A 19574-nucleotide genomic window follows, 5' to 3' on the forward strand; every position below is an offset into this window, starting at 1 on the left:
TAAATGTACAAACGAAACATCAAAAATGGAGGGAAAATGCGATCTCAGACTCTTTGTGATTGTTGGTGTCAAGATGTTCTGGTTTAAAACATCAAATGAGTGACAATTCTATGGATGAAAAGTACTTAGAACCTTGAGATGAAAAATATCAGAGAGAGAGAGAGAGTGAGAGAGAGAGAGAGAGAGAGAGAGAGAGTGAGAGAGAGAGAGAATCAAGGGCGTAACTGCAATGTACTGAAGTATTGAAATAATAATAATAATAAATGTTTAATTACACAACTCTCTCTCAATTTCTTCCTCAGAGCAGTAATTAACTACAGTGTGTGTGTGTGTGTGTGTGTGTGTGTGTGTGTGTGTGTGTGTGTGTGTGTGTGTGTGAGTAAGAGCTGGAAGGAGGAGTTTGATTTGTTAATGAAGGGTCCATGTGAGTGAACTTGGCCTGAAAGTAAACCCATCCGCAGACTCCCTCCTTCAGCGCAGTGACAGCAGCAGCAGCAGCTACGTTCACATCAGACCCTCCAGAATGGTAAGAACACACTCACTGGGTTTCTAATTACGGAGTGAAAATACGTTGGTCAGTGTGTTGCCCTGCACTATACCACGATGACTATTGAAATGAATCATACAGTTTATATTTCACTTATTTAACATATGAATACTGGATCAGTTCTGATAAACCAGTTATTTATTTATATCAGGGTTTTTAGATCTGTGTGTCTGTGAAATGATTAATATCTCGTATAGTTAATGTGTGTGTGTGTGTGTGTGTGTGTGTGTGTGTGTGTGTGTGTGTGTGTGATATTCCATGGTCGTATTGCATCCCAATCCGAAGGTGGTACAATGGTACGCGTTCATGCACAATGAGTTATCGTGTTCTTTTGGCCTTCCGTATGTTCTCTGTCCTGACAGTACGGCTTCATTAACACGTGTTTGAGGACGTTAGTGGTCGAGAGGTTTGGAGAAGAGACGTGGGAGCAGCTCAGGTACGTGGGGAAAGACTTTATGAAAGCCGCTTTGGAGTGATTTGTTCTGCTCTTTCTGGCTAAAGTCATATTTCCTCAGGTTACTGGCAGAAGTCCAAGACACCTTTATGACGTATGAAATTTACGATGATATCATCACTATTCGTCTGGTGCAGGAGGCTTGCAAAATGCTGGGTGAGAGAAATTTTAATCATGTACCTAAGCTACTTAGCTTTTTGCAGCAAGGCTGGGGTTTACAATACGATGTAGTGAATGCTTTTCTGCTCTTATCAAAGTTTTGTTTCTTTTTCTCAACTCAAATTCACCTTCTTCCGCTCACCAACATCATGTGTTTCATAAGAGTGCTGAGTTCCTGTTTAGAAATGCTCTGTATGAGTCCAGGGTCACACGCAGCATTGATAAACTCAGACAGGGATAAAGATAATTTTTTTTTAAAAAAACAGGAAACATAAAGGTAGCCAAAGGTTTTCAGCTGTTTGTGGGCAGTCTCTGTATGTGCGCTGGCCTTGGAGACTGGTTTTAGAGACGGTGTTAACAATGTCCCCGTGAAGGCTGTCCGCTGAGACCAGCGTGTCACACAGGACGCCATTCGGGACGCGAGTCTTGTCCCTGGAAGCGTGTGGACAAGGACAGGTGTGAACCTTTGGAGAGGTCAAACTCCTGAGCTCCTGGAACTGATAGACAGTGTAACTGAAATGTTTTGTCCCTTGTGTTTCAACTTCTAGATGTTTCTTCCGAGGTGGTGTTGAAGTTGTTTGGAGAATATTTCTTCAGCTTTTGTAAGATGTCGGGCTATGACGCCATGCTGCGCACACTCGGTGGAAATTTGATTGAATTCATTGAAAACCTTGATGCCCTCCATAGTTACCTGGCGCTATCTTATCAGGTCTGATTTGGTGCTATTGCCTTCTGTTACCTGTCTTCTTCTTCTTCTCCTCCTTCTTCTTCTTCTCCTTCTTCTTCTTCTTCTTCTCCCCCTTCTTCTTCTTCTCCTACTCCTCCTTCTTCTTCTCCTCCTTCTTCTTCTCCTCCTTCTTCTTCTTCTTCTCCCCCTTCTTCTTCTTCTTCTCCTTCTTCTTCTTCTTCTCCCCCTTCTTCTTCTTCTTCTGTCCCTTCTTCTTCTTCTCCCCCTTCTTCTTCTTCTTCTTCTCCTCCTTCTTCTTCTTCTCCTCCTTCTTCTTCTTCTCCTCCTCCTCCTTCTTCTTCTCCTCCTCCTTCTCCTCCTCCTTCTTCTCCTCCTCCTCCTTCTCCTCCTCCTTCTTCTTCTCCTCCTCCTTCTCCTCCTCCTTCTTCTCCTCCTCCTCCTTCTTCTCCTCCTCCTCCTTCTTCTCCTCCTCCTTCTTCTTCTCCTCCTCCTTCTTCTTCTTCTCCTCCTCCTTCTTCTTTGTTTGTTTGTTTGTTCATAGCATGGAGGTGTTTAAACAGTATTCTAACACAACGCTGGTGAATTCTTGAACCCGATTGGACAGAAGGTGTTGATTCGTTTTCTAGAACAGCAGCTCTGATAATAGTGCAGGTTTATATTAACACACAGGTTCTAAAATGTTAGTGTTTCCATAGTAACCGCTAATTCACAGGGACAAGAGAGAAAAAATTTAAAGGATCTTTAAAGAACGACGAATATAACGGAAGTGATGACGTACTTATTTCACAGATGTTCTGAAATGTAAATGTAACTATAAACGGATAAAAAGTACAACATACTGTTATAGGAATGGATCGAGAGTATGAGTATGGCCAGCTGTGTGCTAATGCGTACATGAAACTTAAGAAGCTCCATCGTAGAGCGCTTTTACAGACTATTCTTCTTCCTCAGGAGATGAACGCTCCTTCTTTCCGTGTGGAGCGAACACATGACGGCAGGACTCTTCTCCACTATTATTCAGATAGGAAAGGACTGCACCACATAGTTCCTGGTACAGACCGCACAGACTAAATCAGAATTAATCACCACCAGTGTCTGAGATAACTGCTGTCTGACTTTCCCATTAACCATAGTGGCCAAGTCCAAAAAGCCAAAGAAACATTTATTCTTTCTCTTGGCTGTTTCCATGACTACACCACAGGCATAATTGAAGCAGTGGCGAAGGATTTCTTCGGCAGTAAAGTGACCATGAGCATCCTCGAGCAGCCGGAGGAGGCGGAGCGCACGGGAAAGAGGGAGCATGTCATTTTCCTCATGACACAAACCAGCGAGAGGATAAAGGATGAAACCCAAGCTAAAGAAGATGACGGTCGAGAGCAGAGAGAGGTCGTAGACATGGTTGAGTCAGGTAGGACTACCTGTCGGAGTAGTCAGGTGTGTCACACGGCACAATATTTCCACAACAATTTAAGAGTGAACATCTGACAGACAGTATTATAGCGCGTTACTCTAAATTCTAAACCTGCGCTGTCTTCCCAATATAAAATGATGCATTTTAGTGCCAAATTAAAATAAAGTTTCAAGTCCTGTACATTCTAAACATTGTATTATATTCTGGTTCTGAAGCACATAGAATGTGTGTGTGTGTGTGTGTGTGTGTGGGTGTCATAATTGCATGCATTTGTTTAAACACACCACGTAATACAGATCTTTTATCTTTCCATTCCAGAGAGCATCCTTCACGCGTTCTGCCCCAGCTACCCGAAGAGACTGTGGATTGATGAGAGATCCTTCTGCAATGCTTTCCCCTTTCATATCGTGTTTGACCAAGATGTAGGCCTTTCTTTTTTCTTTCTTTTTTTTTTTTGGTGAATACGCATCATGTCAACGAGTGGGATTTTTTTTTGTTTTTAGATTTCCTTACTAAGATCCACACAAGCACAAAGCGTCACAGACTATAGTTCTGAAATATTCTGACAGGCTGACCCCCCACCCCTGCAACCTCTGCAGCGATGCTGGCAGCACTCGTACGTCTATTTCCCAAACACAACCTCTGGATATGACGCTGAGCACGTGCACTCGACTTCTTTGGTGGACCATGGCGAGGCCTGTTCTGAGTGGAACCTGTCCTGTTAAACCTCTGTATGGTCTTGGCCATCGTGCTGCAGATCAGTGTCAGGGTCTTGGCGATCTTCTTATAGCCTAGGCCATCTTTATGTAGAGCAACAATTCTTTTTTTCAGATCCTCAGAGAGTTCTTTGCCATGAGGTGCCATGTTGAACTTCCAGTGACCAGTATGAGGGAGTGTGAGAGCGATGACACCAAATTTAACACACCTGCTCCCCATTCACACCTGAGACCTTGTAACACTAACAAGTCACATGACACCGGGGAGGGAAAATGGCTAATTGGGCCCAATTTCAACATTTTCACTTAGGGGTGTACTCACTTTTGTTGCCAGCGGTTTAGACATTAACGGCTGTGTGTTGAGTTATTTTGAGGGGACGGCAAATGTACACTGTTACACAAGCTGTACACTCACTACTTTACATTGTAGCACAGTGTCATTTCTTCAGTGTTGTCACATGAAAAGATATCATCATATATTTACACAAATGTGAGGGGTGCACCCACTTGTGTGAGATACTGTACTATATTATATACATATAATATATCAGTATACAGTTTATTAATGTGGAAAAAATAACTTTTAGCTAACACAACACAAGTATTGTAAACAACCTCTCCATAACTCTCAACAACAAATCAGTTCCTCAGGTCCATATGCAAATAGAGTGAAGAGCCACCATGCCATGACATTACTGCTACTGTGTGTGTGTGTGTGTGTGTGTGTGTGTGTGTGTGTGTGTGTGTGTGTGTGTGCAGCTGATTGTAAAACAGACTGGCGTGAACATACAGAAGTTCGTGCCAGGACTGCAACAGGCAGGGATCCGTCTGGACGAATGCTTCAGCGTGGTCCATCCTGAAGTAACACTCAACATCTACAGCATCAAGAAGTTCATCAACAGCCAGTTTGTACTGAAGACTAAAAAGGAGATGCTTCCACAACGAATCCAAAACCAGTCTATGCTCAAATTACGAGGTATTATTGACAAGTATTCATTCATTCATCCTGAGTAAACACTTTATCCAAGGCAGGGACGCATCCTGTATGAGACAGCGGTCGGTCACACTGCACCTCGCACACCTACAGTACATTCACACCCAGCTCAGCAAATCCAGCTATCTGGATGTTTTTGAGAGATACGAGGAAACCCGTACAGCTCTTTACGTTTCAGAGTTGTGTTCGAGAAAGGAAGTCAGTGAACCTCACAGCGTTGTTCCATCAGAGAGCAGGATCAATCTCTTTTGTAATGCATGTATTTGCTGATCATGTGCATTTCAGGTCAGATGGTATGGATGGAGTCTCTGCAGTGTATGGTATATCTCTGCTCTCCTAAGCTGCGCAGTCTGCAGGAACTGGAGGAGCGCGGCCTGCACTTGGCCGACATCGCTCAGCACGACACCACGCGTGACCTCATCCTGCTCAACCAGCAGCGGCTGGCCGAGATCGAGCTCTCCAACCAGCTCGAGCGTAAGAAGGAGGAGCTGCGCATTCTCTCCCGCCACCTGGAAATTGAGAAGAAGAAGACCGAGACACTGTTGTACGCCATGCTGCCACATCATGTCGCTATCCAGCTCAAAGAGGGCAAGAAGGTGGAGGCAGGTAAAGGACAACATTCCCCGTAGCCGTGAGATATACATATATAACTGTCTTGAGTAACTCGTGTATGCAGAACAGATCAGTTAGTGCTCTCCACTTTCACTCTAGTAGATTGGTGAAGTGCCACAGACAGCAGGTGGACGTTGGCTACTGCTAAACTGGGAAAAACTAACTGCATACCTTTAGCAATTACAACCCCGATTCCAAAAATGTTGGGACGCCGTGTGAAATGTAAATAAAAACAGAACGCAATGATTTGCAAATCTGATAAACCCGCGTGTTATTCTCAACAGACCATAGAAAACACATCAAATGTTTAAACTGAGGAAATGGGGCATTTTAAGAAAAAAATATGGTGATTTTGAATTTGATGGCCGCAACACGTCTCAAAAAGTTGAGACAGGGAAACAAAAGGCTGTGAAAGTAAGTGTTAGTAAAAAGAAACAACTGGAGCAACATTTTGCAACTAATTAGGTTATTTGGCAACAGGTCAGTAAGATGAAACGAGGATATTGGAGAGGCGGAGTCTTTCAGAAGTAAAGATGGGATGGATTCTGGATGGAAGCAGGTGTTGCTCTAAAACCTGTATAAACCTTTCAGCACTGATGGTGCCTTTCCAGATGTGCAAGCTCCCCATTCCATAGGCACTAATGCACCCCATACCATCAGAGACACAGGCTTTTGAACCGAGCGCTGATAAAAAGCCGGGCGGTCCCTCTCCTCTTCAGTCCTCTTTAGTTTAGAGGACGCGGCGTCCATGATTTCCAAAAAGAATTTCAGATTTGGATTCATCTGACCACAGAACAGTTTTCCACGTCGCCTCGGCCCATTTTAAATGAGCTTTGTCCCAGACAAGACGGCGGCGTTTCTGGATCATGTTCACATATGGCTTCTTCTTTGCATGATAGAGCTTTAACCAGCATTTGTGGACGGCACGGAGAACTGTGTTCACAGACGATGAGTTCTGGAGGTGTTTCTGAGCCCATGCAGTGATTTCCATTAAGGAATCAGGCCTGATTTTAATGCAGTGGCTCCTGAGGGCCTGAAGATCTGTAAAGATCTGTAAAATCAGTATTGATTTCTCCAGATTCTCGGAATCTTTTGATGACATTACGCGCTGTAGATGATGAGATATTCGTAGTCTTCACCATTTTACGTTGAGGAACATTATTCTGAAATCGTTCCACAAATTGTAGACGCAGTTTTTCTGTAGGAATCATGTAGACTTTAACAACAAAACCAAATCAAACTGATAAATTCATATGGTTTACAGTGCAGGAAGAAACACACTGAAATTTCATACCTAAACAACCTTCAAGATTTAGCACACAACAATGCACTGCCGTGGCAGCTCAGGCTAATTTAATTGCATTAATTACTGCATCTCTTCTTCCTCTGTGGTGTCTCATCAGGTGAGTTTGAGGTGTGCACTATTCTCTTCAGTGATGTGGTCACCTTCACGAACATCTGCGCAGCCTGTGAGCCCATCCAGATCGTCAACATGCTTAACGCCATGTACTCCAAGTTCGACCGCCTCACTAATGTCCACGATGTCTACAAGGTGAGAAGAAGACTCCACCATGTCCGCTGCTCATCCTTCACGCTCTTGCTGTTTAGGAGCAAACGTTATTGTATGTAATTTGAGTGCATTAAGGATCACATCAGAGAAATAGCTAGAAAAATCTTTCAGAACATTTCTTTTTTTCTCAAAGGACGTGTCCTGATCATGATGTGGAGTGATGCTTTTATTAATGTGATAATAATGAACCCCAGCGCACTTTAAAAACATGTACAGTGATTTCTTTCCGCTGATATCATGTGCTCCGTTGCAGGTGGAGACGATTGGCGATGCTTATATGGTGGTCGGTGGCGTGCCCATTCCCAAGGACACACACGCTGAGCGCGTGGCGAACTTCGCCTTGGGCATGAGGATTTCTGCCAGGGAGGTGAAGAACCCTATCACAGGACAGCCAATACAGGTGCTGGAGCTTATCTGTGTTCCACTGTGGTCATGGGGCAGATTTCGCAGCTGTGTTTATCAACGTGTTTTTCACGAATCCGCATGTGCTCTGTGTGTGTGTGTGTGTGTTTCAGATCAGGGTAGGTCTACACACTGGGCCTGTCCTTGCTGGTGTCGTTGGTGAAAAAATGCCTCGCTACTGTTTGTTCGGAGACACGGTCAATACCGCATCCCGAATGGAGAGTCATGGAGTCCCTGACCATATCCACCTGAGTCCTTTCACCTACAGGTACAGTACATGCCGAAATCCACGAGTCGGACATAAGCACTGCAAAATAATGCACAGGAACGTGTGACTATACTGTGACTAATAAGAAATGTACGAGGTCGCAAATTTGTCAGGAGTTAAAAAGGAATCACGTATTAGTGAGTTTATGGCTTTCTTTTTTTGTCCAGAAATATTGTAATAATCACCCAAAAAAAAAAAAAAAAAAAATTCTTACTGGAAAAAGTGACACTCTTTCACCCAAGGACTTGTTTGATTCACTACCTGAAGCACAGACTAATAATTCATTTATAAATTAAGAATTAATTATTTTTTAAATAATGCCTCAATAAACAAAATAGTTTTAGTAATAATAATAATAATAATAATAATAATTGGTATCATAATAATAATAATAATAATAATAATAATAATTAGTATCAGAATAATAATAATAATAATAATAATAATAATAATAATAATAATGTTTTCTTTTTTTTGTCCAGAGCTGAACGAAATTTGGATTCAGCTCTCTCTCTCTCTCTCTCTCTCTCTCACACACACACACACAGGATTTCCATCTAATGTCCTACAGTGTCTCACCTGTAATCTGGATGTGTTTTGTGTAAGTGTTCTGAAGGATAAGCAGTTTGACATTCGTGAAAGAGGTGAAATCCAGGTGAAGGGCAAAGGTCTGATGACCACCTACTTCCTGCTCCAGAACCTCGAGCTGTCTGAGGAGCAGATCATGGGCAAAGGGGAAGATACTTGTGTGTACAGAGATGACCATAAGGAGGTGACACAAGCCACAGACGGTATGTTTGTTTTTCTCTATGAATAGTTAGAGATGTTAAAAAAAATAAAAATAAAAAATTGTTCCAGCCCACGCGTAAAAGTGTGATCGCCTGACCTCGGCAACTACGAGACAAAACCACAAGACTAAACATACACAGTAAATATCTTTCCTGCTTACGGCCATACGACTCTGAGAACATCCGATCTGGTCTGATCTCAGAAGCTAAGCAGGGTCGGGCCTTTTAGTCACTGACCATACACATACATACAGTACGTTATTGTTATGATAAAATCTTCAAATATTACAGTGGTCTTATATTATAAATCTGGAATTATATATATATATATATATATATATATATATATAGGGTGGTCAAGGCTTGGGGTTGCAGAAAATTCAGGGGTCGTTTGGCCAAAAAACATTTTGGAATTCTCGTTCTCACCAGATCAAATAAGAGAAGTGGAAGAAGAGAGGAAATCTGCTACCAAAGAGCAAAACGGAAGCTCCTCCCCCTATCTTTCTTCTGATGACCCTTCACCACTTCCTGTCATGGATTCCTCTGCTGCAGACTCTCCTCATCATGACGTACTTCATTACGTGCCTGATTACTCAGAACCCGTAAAGACAGACCTTCCCGTCATCAACTCCCGTCTCTGCACACTCCTTTAAATGGCACGACACGCACGCCTTACACGTTTCCGTTAGTCACACAGCAGACACAAATCCCATCAACTATTTTATTCACTTTTTTAACACACTAGTATGAGATTGGTCAAATAATACAGTTCTGAAAAGGTTGATAGTACAGATTATTATGCTTTGTTGGGTTCTACGGATGCACGGACCTGATCAGGGCAGATATCTGCCTGAAATCCTCGAGTGACGAAGAACCTGCAGGGAAATTGCAGATTACTGAGAGCTGGTACCAAGAACCAGCGAGATCTTTGACCTTTGACGCTGGTATTGTATCAAAACGCGAGATCGGTCCACCTCTACTGCGTACATTTGCATCAATTATTTTTTATTTATTTAATGGTCTGTTAATGCAGCTTGTTTATAGGTCCAGGTGGCGTTAGCAGGCATCTGTTACTTTTCATAACCTAAATTATAAAGAATTTCTGTCATTTTTCTGCACTCAGATAACGTGTTCAAACCTGCAGAACACTAGACTGCATCATAAGATGACTGCATAGCTACTGTCAATGTTTCAGTCTTTCTTCTCTTTTGATCAAACACGTGCGTTCGCTAGGCCTGTCCTGATACCATTACAAGTGCAAAGAAGGTGAAATCATCATGACTATATAACAGAGATGAAGCCTTCGGTACATAGTGAGAAAAATTAACGAAGTCAGTAGTAGCGAGCTATGTAACATTATCACTGTTCATTTATTTATTAAAATAGACAAATGACCAACATTACACGCTAATTTTCTGCTACCATGGCAAATACGTCTGCTAGCAAAGTGCTAAATGTTGGCCAATGCTGACGGTCAAGAGGAAATCACACGCACGAAAATATTCTTGGGGATTGTGTTCTGTAATGTCTCTGTACCGGATCATCTCTCACTGAAAAGGAAAACAATTGGCTTTTGTGTGAGGAAAAAATAAACCCAGAACGTTCACGCCTACAAAATCTTGGTTCAACAGCAAAAGGGTCAGGAAAACTTTACTATTTACTACTTCAACAGCGCAGGGCGATACTAATTTATAAAAAATATCAGCCCCAAACCCAAAACAACCAATAGTGAACACGCCCAAAGCCAAGCAGATTCCCATTTTAACATAACGTTGTTGTATTTTCGACTAAAATGGCGATTTTTATAGTTAGTTTGGTCATTTGATGAACGAATACAGGCACATAAAAGCGTTATGTGTCTGCTGGGATATCTGTAAAAGCACAACTGTGTCCTGTAAAGACAGTTCTGCACTCTATTTAAAATCTTTGACGTTACACACAGTAAAGAGACTGTAATCTGCACCAAACTGGCGGTAAGATTCTGCAAATGCGTCTCGCAGGGTCAGTTTTCCTCCCGTGCTGTGGGTTCTCATCAGTGAGGTTTACTCTCGCCTGTTTTGTGTGCATTTTTTGATCTCTGACCTTCAACACGTGAACATCTATTCGTTATTCATTCGTGAGATATGACGAAGGGCGTTGGAGAGTTTTTAATCGATAGCTTGTGTCTCTGCGAGTGTGTCTGTACAAGCTGTTGCTCGTTTGATTTATAATTCACACGAGCACAAAATCTTTTGCCGTGCCATTGTTGGATTTCTGAACCATTTGGATGGAGGTAGAACTCAAGAATTCCCAGCTTGGCTACAGCAGCTCTGTGAGCACTGGATCTCCATCTGGGGAAGACACGAGCCCTACGGCCACGCTTCATTGGCACCTGTTTTCTCCCTCCGCGCGGCGCCGTGTGAAAACACAACCCAGCACATGGCACTAATCACTCTCCGGAGAAATCATCCACCTGCCCGAGAGTGTGTTTCTAATGAAAATCAGATGTGGCAAATACAGATGACAGAAGGTAAACATCAGCCAGGTTGGACAGTCATTAGCCTTGCTGTGCTCCAAACACACAGCTGGGACTTCACAGAGGAACGCTCAGATTTTTCAACTTTCATATTTTTGATGCTGATTTCGATGTATTCTAGTATAAGATAAGGTTATCTCTGTAAAAGCTGCCTTGGGCTACTGTGAAAAAAAGTTTTACATCGCAGTGCTGTTAAATCACAATTCTAGCTTCTGATTGGTCCGAAGGGGTCGATTTGATTTTCTATAACAGCGGCTCGGACAATAATTCCAGCTATACAGGTTTATATTACCACGCTCGTTCTAACACCTTATCGCTTCTATAGTATCCACTTACACAGGGACTTATATGGTGAACTCTCCAGATAAATGGTTATAAAAAATGCCTTTAATCATTGAAAAAGTGAAGAAGGGTGTTTATTTAACATTTCTGGACGGGGCCTCCGGTGTCAGAGTGACAGGAAGGTGAGTAAATGATTGTTTATAGCTGCTATAACGTCGGTAGTAACAGGAACGGACTTGCTTTGCAGATGTTCAACAACATTAAATGCATAAAAAGTAAGCTGATTAATGATTAATTAAAGAAAAAGTGCTGGCAAATTTCCCTGGGATAGACTCCAGGTTCCCGTGACCCTGAAAAGGAGTAAGCGGTAGAAGATGGATGGATGGATGGATGGATGGATGGTGCTGGCAAATTACTGTGATAAGAGCAATAAGAGGAATAAAACACTACGGATGTTACTGGAAAGTAAGCTTTATAACAGTAACACGATTTCTGACCATTTCCCACTTTCTGTTTTATTCTTTACTCATTTATCTGCTTTGTTTGACTCATTTTTACCACGTTAATCAGTTTATATATGAGAATGCTAAAAAAAAAAAAAAGAAAGAAAAGATGGAACGAATGGAAAAATCCCGAAATAGTACATTATGCTTCAAAACGACTTTATTCTCTTGAAGCTGTTGTAAGAGTGCTGTACTGGATATTACAAAATCATAAAATAAAGAGATGTTGGAGGAAGGAAGAGCACATCGGGTTGCAGTTTTCTGTTTCTGTTCTGCTTGAGCTGAGCATTACATAAAGTGGCTGATTCCGCTGAAAACAGATTCATTCTGTAATGTTCATTCTTGCAACTATCAACCAGAACTCCTTAAAAAAAAAAACAAAAAAAAAAACCCTCTTCTTTCTGCACCGTCATATAATCAGTTAGATTACAGTTTACCCACAACACCTTTTGGGGAAGCCAGAAATGATCAACCAATAAGTCAATTTGGTAGCAGACTATGTAAAGCAGGGTAATGATAGAGTTAAAGCTAGATTTCCCTATCTGTGGTAAACATGTGCAGGAAGAATGTTCAGCAGTAATGCCATGTACAAGATAGAGAAAAATATTAATAATAATAATTAAAAAAACCTGTATTTTTTCAATGTATTTTTTTTTCTACATGAAATATATTAACACATCAACTTCCTCCATACGAAGAATCGGGTTTAAGGCAAAAAATATATAGGGGAAATATATATATATATATATATATATATATATATATATATATATATATATATATATATATGAAAAAGGGAAAATGACTGGTAAAGTCTGGCAACTTAATAAATTAAAAAAAGTGTGTATTTGCATAATAACTGTGTAAACACTGGAGCATGCCGAGTGCACAATAAAACAAAAGTGAAGCATTAATGTAATGGGAAATTCCATTGATTTTTCAAAATGTCAGTATAATTTGCTCTGTTTTTGCTTAGTTAGGAACATTATCTTAAAATAACACTTATGACGGGGACTAAAGTGCAGTGAAAGCCATTTTGTTTGTAAAAATACACGTGTCATTCTATATGTTTAGATTCATTGTGGCAAATGTTACGAATGATTTCTTTCTTTATTTTTTTTCTCCATACTTTCTGCAGAATGTAATTTAGATATCTATACGCTACATAAACATGGTTTAGGTCTGACCAAAGATTAAACTCTTAGCGTAACTCTTATGTGTAACAGTTTAGAGGTTTTTAGTACATCAGTGTTAACCTCTCACTCAGCTAATTATACAGACATTTCGAAAATAATTTTTAAAAAAAACAAGAAGGTAGAATTACCCTTTACTGTCAGTACACTCACAGTATTGCCTCTCACTTGGCACTGTAACTAGAACCTTACTCATCAAGGTTCTCTTCACGAAAGGCTACATGTCACTTGTGAAATCCACAGTGGATTTCGATACTCTTCACCGAGGGGCTCGTGTATCACAAACCAAACAACATTTACCTGCAAAACAAAGCAAATTAAAATGCTAGGGAAAAAATAAAAATAAAATACGAACGTTCAAACTTTGTTTTCGGCCATTTTCTTATTAAAGTGCAACAGGATTCTTCACCGAGGGAAATAATACTTCCTAAACATCAGTAATGCGGCGCTGCAAACAGTAGCTGCACATCAGCATGTTTCCTCCTGCTCGAGTACCCCGGAAAATCTGTGCTCAAAGTGACAAGTCTGACTCCGGAGTGTCCGTCTCCATTATTAAACACGTCCCCGTGCCGATCTCTTCGGGAATTACCGGTGCGGTGTCACCGTTTACACTGGCTTTGGGCAACAGCACAGGACCTTCGGGGTGAGAAACAGAAATAAGGGAAATTTGGAAAAACACCCGTCTTGAATCTGAATGCATATGAATTATTAAAAACAACATTTACTGTTAGTTTTTAGGATACCCATAATGAAATGTTCTGTAAGCAGGTTTTAGGAAAGTGTACGTTTGCATTTATGGCATTTGGCGGACGCCCTTATCCAGAGCGACTTACAGAAGAGCTTTGAAGTTTCTAGCAATAAAAACATCCTGAGAGTTAATGGTTACCATATCATCTGAAAAAAACTGGCTGGTGAACATATTATATATTATAATATGGTTGTTATTATAAAGCGTTCCCAAAATAGTGATTGCAAATGAGTATGTATTTCCAGTGACATGCAGTTAGCAGTCTCTGTGGTTGTGTGTGTGTGTGTGTGTGTGTGTGTGTGTGTGTGTGTTCATGACTCACGCTCCATCTCCTCTGCACCACCGTCACTGAGAGCCTCTGTATCTGAGCATGTCCGTGTGCGTCTCTGTGATGATCTGTGTTCTATAAGCGCACTTGGCCTAGAAAAAAGGGACAGGATTTTGAGTGTCCAGGGACGTAGCCACACTGAGACACACAAAATAAACTTGTATTGTGTACAATACTGTTACCTGTCATAGCTATACGTGCCTGGATGGCTGATGGAGCGCTTCATCTACAAGATGAGTGGAAAAAACATGAACGTTTACAGTGATTATATAATGTACAGTCCCCTCCGAAAGTATTGGAACAACAAGGCCAATTCTAATGTTTTCGCTATACACTGAAGACAAGTGGATTTGCGATTAAAAGATGAACGCGAGACGATAGATCAGAATTTCAGCCTTCACTTCCTGATATTAACATCTTCCTGGTATTATACAGTCTCTGTAAACTGACAGACAGATTGTTTCTGTAAACTTCTGAATTCATTCTGCTGCTACCATCATGAGTTCCGTCATCAATAACGATTAGTGAGAATGTTCCAGAAGCAGCCATGCAAGTCCAAGCCATGACACTACCTCCACCATGTGTCACAGATGAGCTCGTATGTTTTGGATCATGAGCAGATGGAACGGTGGATTGTGATACCTTCACCCCTGCCCTGTAAAGATTGTTGGTGATGTCCTTGGCTGACCTCTTCCATGTCTGCTTGTTAGTATGCCAGAGGTTTCTTTCTTCTTCAGGACATTACAAATTATTGTATTGGCTGTGCCCAATGCTTGTGCAATGGCTCTATTAAATTTTCCCTCTTTTCTCACCTTCAAAATGGCTTGCTTTACTCCCATAGACAGCTCTCTGGCCGTCATGTTGGTTTATCCTTTTTAACAACAAATGCAGTCTTCACAGCTCAAAGCAGGAGTAGACATTCAGAGCTATTAATTCTTTAAACAATCAGTTTAACAGGGCACGCCTGGGCCGCAAGAAACCCCCGTCAGTCGCGTGTTCCAATATTTTTGATCACTTGAGAAAATGAGTGGGTTCAAAAAAAACATGCCATTTCCCAAGTTGTTTATCACATCTAGATGTAAATATGAGGAAATGAAAGCTGAAATGCGTCTCCATCATCTCACATTCATCTTCTGATATCAAACCCAAATGTCTTCAACGTATAGCGAGAACAATAGAATTGGCCGTGCTGTTCCAATACTTTTGGAGCAGACTGTAATTGCAATACATTGCATACAACTGTATAAAAAACAAATGCTGGTTGTGTTCATACAATGCTGTGAAAAAGTATTTGCCCCCATCCTGACCTCTCCTATTTTTGTGTATACCTCGTACTAAATTGTTCCAGAAAATAAAATAAAATCTAAGATAAAACAAAGGCAACCTGACTTTTTTAAATGATCATGTTATTTACTGAAGCAAAAAAAGTTATCTAATACCAACTGGGTCTGTGTGAAAATGTATTTGCCCCTGTAGTTACATATTAACCAAATCTAGAAAACTGCATTCATATCAACAGCATGAAGTGCCCAGTAACACACGATGCTGAAGTTGAAAGAAATTCCAGAAATGATGAGGAAGAAGGTGATTGAAGTACATCAGTCTGGGAAGGGTTACAAAGCTATTTCAAAGGCTCTGGGACTCCAAAGAACCACAGTGAGAACCATTATCTCCAAATGGAAAAACTCAGCACAGTAGTGAACCTTCCCAGAAGTGTCCGACTTTCTGAAATTCCTCCAAGAGCACAGCGGCGACTCATCCAGGAAGTCACAAAAGAGCCAAGGACAACATCAAACGAACTACAGGCCTCTCTTACATCAATAAAGGTCACTGTTCATGACTCCACTATCAGAAAGACACTGGGGAAATAAGGCATCCATGGAAGAGTGGTGAGATGAAAACCCCTACTAACCCAGAAGAACATTAAGGCTCGTCTGAATTTCACCAAAACACACCTTATTGATCCTCAAACCTTTTGGGAGAATGTTCTGTGGACTGATGAGTGGAAAGTGGAACGGTTTGGAAGACAGGAGTCCCGTTACATCTGGCGTAAACCAAACACAGAATTCCACAAAAGATCATCATACCTACGGTCAAGCATGGTGGAGGCAGTGTGATGGTGTGAGGATGCTCTGCTGCTTCAGGGGATCGGCAACTTGAGATAACCGAGTGAAACATGAGTTCTGCTCTCTAGCAGAAAATCCTGGATTATGCAGGAAGACAATGATCCAAAGCATAGGAGTAAGTCCTAGTTCTAGACGTAAGTGAAAGCCTGATCTCCAGTTATTGCTGCTAAAGGCGGCAACAAACAGATTTTAAGTTCAAGGAGGCAATTCGTTTTTCCACATGGGTGATAGGTGTTCAGGTGCTCACTTTTTTGCTTCAATGTAAAAATAAATAAATGAAAACTGTATTGTGTTTACTCAGATCACCTTTGTTTTATGTTGTATTTCATTTAAAGATCTAAAACTGTTTAGTATGAGGTATACACAAAAGCAGAAGGAATCAGAATAGCAAATACTTTTTCACAGCACTGTATGAACACAGCCAGCATTTTTTTTTTTTTTATAAAACGATGAGAATTATAATGTAATGTAATTACAGTCTCCTCCGAAAGTATTGAAACAGCACGGCCAAAAACACATTTAAGCACTTTACACACTACACACTGACACCTCTAAGCAGGTATTCAGTTTTGTTGTAGTTAATGTTTATAGCAGGTAAAATTAGATCCTCACTCTGGCCATTTGGATGGGAGACGGGGAGACAGGTGACATTAGCGGGTCTGAAGGACTCGACTGCAGCATGTCTGTCTGGAACTTCAAATTAGCAATCTTCATACATTCCTCCAGTGTCTGAATGAAGGTATTACACGTGGCACTCAACAAAGACGATGCCTCATTCCTCGTCTGAAAAAAAAAACAAACCAAATCAACAAGAACTTATAATCATAGCACTTATGAAACAAATTAATTCTGCGAGATTTCATACAGTCTAGTCCATAAGTATTTGGACAGTGACCTTGTTTTTTTTTTGTTGTTGTAATTTTGCCTCTGTACACCACCCCAAACGGATTTCAAATCAAGCAGTCAAGATGTGAGTAAAATGTAGAGTTTCAGCTTTAATTCAAGAGGTTCAACAAAAATATTGCATTAACAGCCCCCCCACCACCCCCAGAGTCCCTCCAATTTCACAGGCTCAAACATGATTGGACAATTGACTCAAAAGCAGTTTCATGGCATGGGCATGTATGGCTGCCAATGGAACTGGGTCACTGGTGTTTATTAATGATGTGACTGCTGATAGAAGTAACAGGATGATTTCTGAAGTGTATATTGCTATACTTTCTGCTCAGATTCATTCAAATCCCGCAAAACTGAAAGGACGGCGCTTCATAGAACAGATGGATAATGACCTAAAACATACCGTGAAGGCAACCCAAGAACTTCTTAAGGCAAACAAATGGAATGTTCTTAAGTGACCTGTCAGTCACCTGACCTCAACCCAACTGAGCATGCTTTTCACTTACTGAAGACAAAACCGAAAGCAGAAAGACCCACAAACTCGCAGCAACTGAAGGCGGCTGCAGTAAAGGTCTGGCAAAGCATCGCAAGGGAGGAAACGCAGCATTTGATGTCCATGGGTTCCGGATTTCAGGCAGTCATTGACTGCAAAGGATTTGCAGCCAAGTATTAAAAATAATCCTTATATGTATAAATTAGTCTGTCCATTTACTTTCCAGCCTGTGAAAATGGAGGGACTCTGTTCCTAAACAGTTAACGCAATATTTTTGTCAAACTCCTTGAATTAAAGCTGAAAGTCTACACTTCAATCCGATTTCAAATCCATCGTGGTGTTGTACGGAGGTAAAATTACGAATTATCCGGATACTTATGGACCCGAGTTTTTAAACAGCAGTATCACAAATATCAATTTTCCATTAAACAAATCAATAGAACGTTAATGTTAGCGTTCAGGTCTTGCTTTAAGTGAAATGCAACAGTATGGTGTGCAGTGACTGACCTCTGCATGGTCTCCCTCCTGCTCCACCGACTCCTGAATGGTGTGAACTTGCTGCATTAGTAAGTCACAGTACAGACGCAGTTCTGACATCTTGGTTTTCAAAGACTCGGTGGTCTCTGTTAATTCTGCAAGAGATGAGTATATACGTCTCGTTTTACAATCCACGCTGGTTTAACCTCATGCACGTAACGGCACCACAGAACAAGCTGAGGCAAATCATACAGAGATGGAGAAGAGCTGGCTTGGCCAGGTGAGAATCTCAGACCTCTCTCTTTTTTGGTTCTTGTGTCTGCAAGCCCAGCCTTCGAGCTTCCTAGAGCGACCAGCCATTTCTGTCTCTCAGCTGCGTTCACGGCCTTCACGTAGAAATGCTGCTCCCCGGGTATGATCAGCTCCAGTCTGGTATTATCAGTGGGGTGAACTGGTTTACAGGAATGAAGAAGTCAAATAAACACGCGAAGCAAAACAGCTTCCTGCTTAACAGGCTACACTTTTAAGATGAACGTAAACGGTTCGTTCTGGTAGGACAGAATAGTTATTAGCCAGAATTGATGAAGTGTCATACCTTTAATTTCACACACAGACATCTTGATGCTGCCCTTGCTGCCTTTGCACACATTATCTTGTGAGTCGTAATATGAAATGATTCCATTGTTCAACACAAACCAACGTGGCTGCCATCCTACAACACAGAATCAAACAACAACAACAACAACAACAATAATAACAATAATAATAATAATAATGCAGTTAAGTTGTGTAATGCAGTGTCGAACCCTGGTGTGTTTCCTCTATGTTTTGATAAGTCGAGGAAGTTGGGTTTTTTTTTTTTAGCTGTTTATAAATATTTGTTTATAAATACTCGAAATGGTATTGAGTGCAGCCCAGCACCTCCTCCACCTGCCATAATAATGAACTTACCTGTCATGTAATTAGTCCACTTGTACAGCACTCCTTCCATTATTGTTATGGCAGATAGATTATAAAATATATAATATATATATATATATTAGGAAGATTATAATGCATCCAAACGCCGTTCTAAAATGTTTAGGTGCTTCTCGTCTTGACAAAACAAGAAAAAAATGCCGTAGGAAATGATAAACGCTTCCATAGTGCTGTTAACCAAAATTAGATTTCTTCATGAAAAAGGTCCTCTTGGAGCCGAGGACGGAACACTAGTGCGTTTACCACAACGACACCGGAAGTGCATGTTTAAAAACGCTCAAATCCAAGAGGCGAACAATACACAACGAATATTATTATTATTATTATTATTAAATAAATATTATTACTACTACAACAACAACAACTAATAACAATAATACGCAGTTGGAATTTTACGGAGACGCAAGTAAACAGGAAATGATGTG

The 19574-nt window shown here is 41.0% G+C and overlaps 2 protein-coding genes across 4 annotated transcripts; one reads left to right on the forward strand and one right to left on the reverse strand.

Moving 5' to 3' along the window:
* Positions 1-399: 399 nt before the first annotated feature.
* gucy1b2 (guanylate cyclase 1, soluble, beta 2) lies at positions 400-9792 on the forward strand. 3 transcript variants are annotated; one of them, XM_017458729.2, is made up of 14 exons: positions 400-526; positions 833-983; positions 1063-1157; positions 1709-1869; positions 2800-2899; positions 3050-3256; positions 3578-3681; positions 4735-4951; positions 5255-5575; positions 6985-7133; positions 7405-7551; positions 7667-7821; positions 8428-8612; positions 9039-9792. In XM_017458729.2, the coding sequence occupies exons 3-14, from the start codon at positions 1091-1093 to the stop codon at positions 9260-9262; spliced, it is 2037 nt and encodes a 678-aa protein (XP_017314218.1). In that variant the 5' UTR covers positions 400-526; positions 833-983; positions 1063-1090; the 3' UTR covers positions 9263-9792. The 3 variants fall into 3 exon arrangements, with proteins under 3 accessions (XP_017314218.1, XP_047007459.1, XP_017314217.1); XM_017458728.3 differs by having other exon boundaries at positions 446-526; positions 910-983; XM_047151503.1 differs by lacking the exon at positions 1709-1869.
* Positions 9793-12047: 2255 nt separating this feature from the next.
* plekha3 (pleckstrin homology domain containing, family A (phosphoinositide binding specific) member 3) lies at positions 12048-19573 on the reverse strand. The gene is made up of 8 exons (XM_017458731.3): positions 19123-19573; positions 18767-18883; positions 18467-18622; positions 18202-18326; positions 16917-17087; positions 14361-14404; positions 14173-14270; positions 12048-13738 (listed from the first exon to the last, which is right to left on the reverse strand). Exons 1-8 carry the CDS (start codon positions 19160-19162, stop codon positions 13614-13616), a joined length of 876 nt encoding a protein of 291 aa, XP_017314220.1. The 5' UTR covers positions 19163-19573; the 3' UTR covers positions 12048-13613.
* Position 19574: the final 1 nt, after the last annotated feature.

The sequence above is a fragment of the Ictalurus punctatus genome, chromosome 27, assembly GCF_001660625.3.
Source record: "Ictalurus punctatus breed USDA103 chromosome 27, Coco_2.0, whole genome shotgun sequence".
Classification (NCBI taxonomy): Eukaryota; Metazoa; Chordata; class Actinopteri; order Siluriformes; family Ictaluridae; genus Ictalurus; species Ictalurus punctatus.

Coding starts and splice junctions, on each gene's coding strand:
- gucy1b2 (XM_017458728.3), top strand. Junction 1,158..1,708: donor GGAGGCTTGCAAAATGCTGG/GTGAGAGAAATT, acceptor TTCAACTTCTAG/ATGTTTCTTCCGAGGTGGTG. Junction 2,900..3,049: donor ACTGCACCACATAGTTCCTG/GTACAGACCGCA, acceptor ACTACACCACAG/GCATAATTGAAGCAGTGGCG.
- plekha3 (XM_017458731.3), bottom strand. CDS start 19,162: ATGGAAGGAGTGCTGTACAAGTGGACTAATTACATGACAG. Junction 14,405..16,916: donor CTCCCATCCAAATGGCCAGA/GTGAGGATCTAA, acceptor CTCATCTTGTAG/ATGAAGCGCTCCATCAGCCA. Junction 13,739..14,172: donor TGGTGCAGAGGAGATGGAGC/GTGAGTCATGAA, acceptor CTCACCCCGAAG/GTCCTGTGCTGTTGCCCAAA.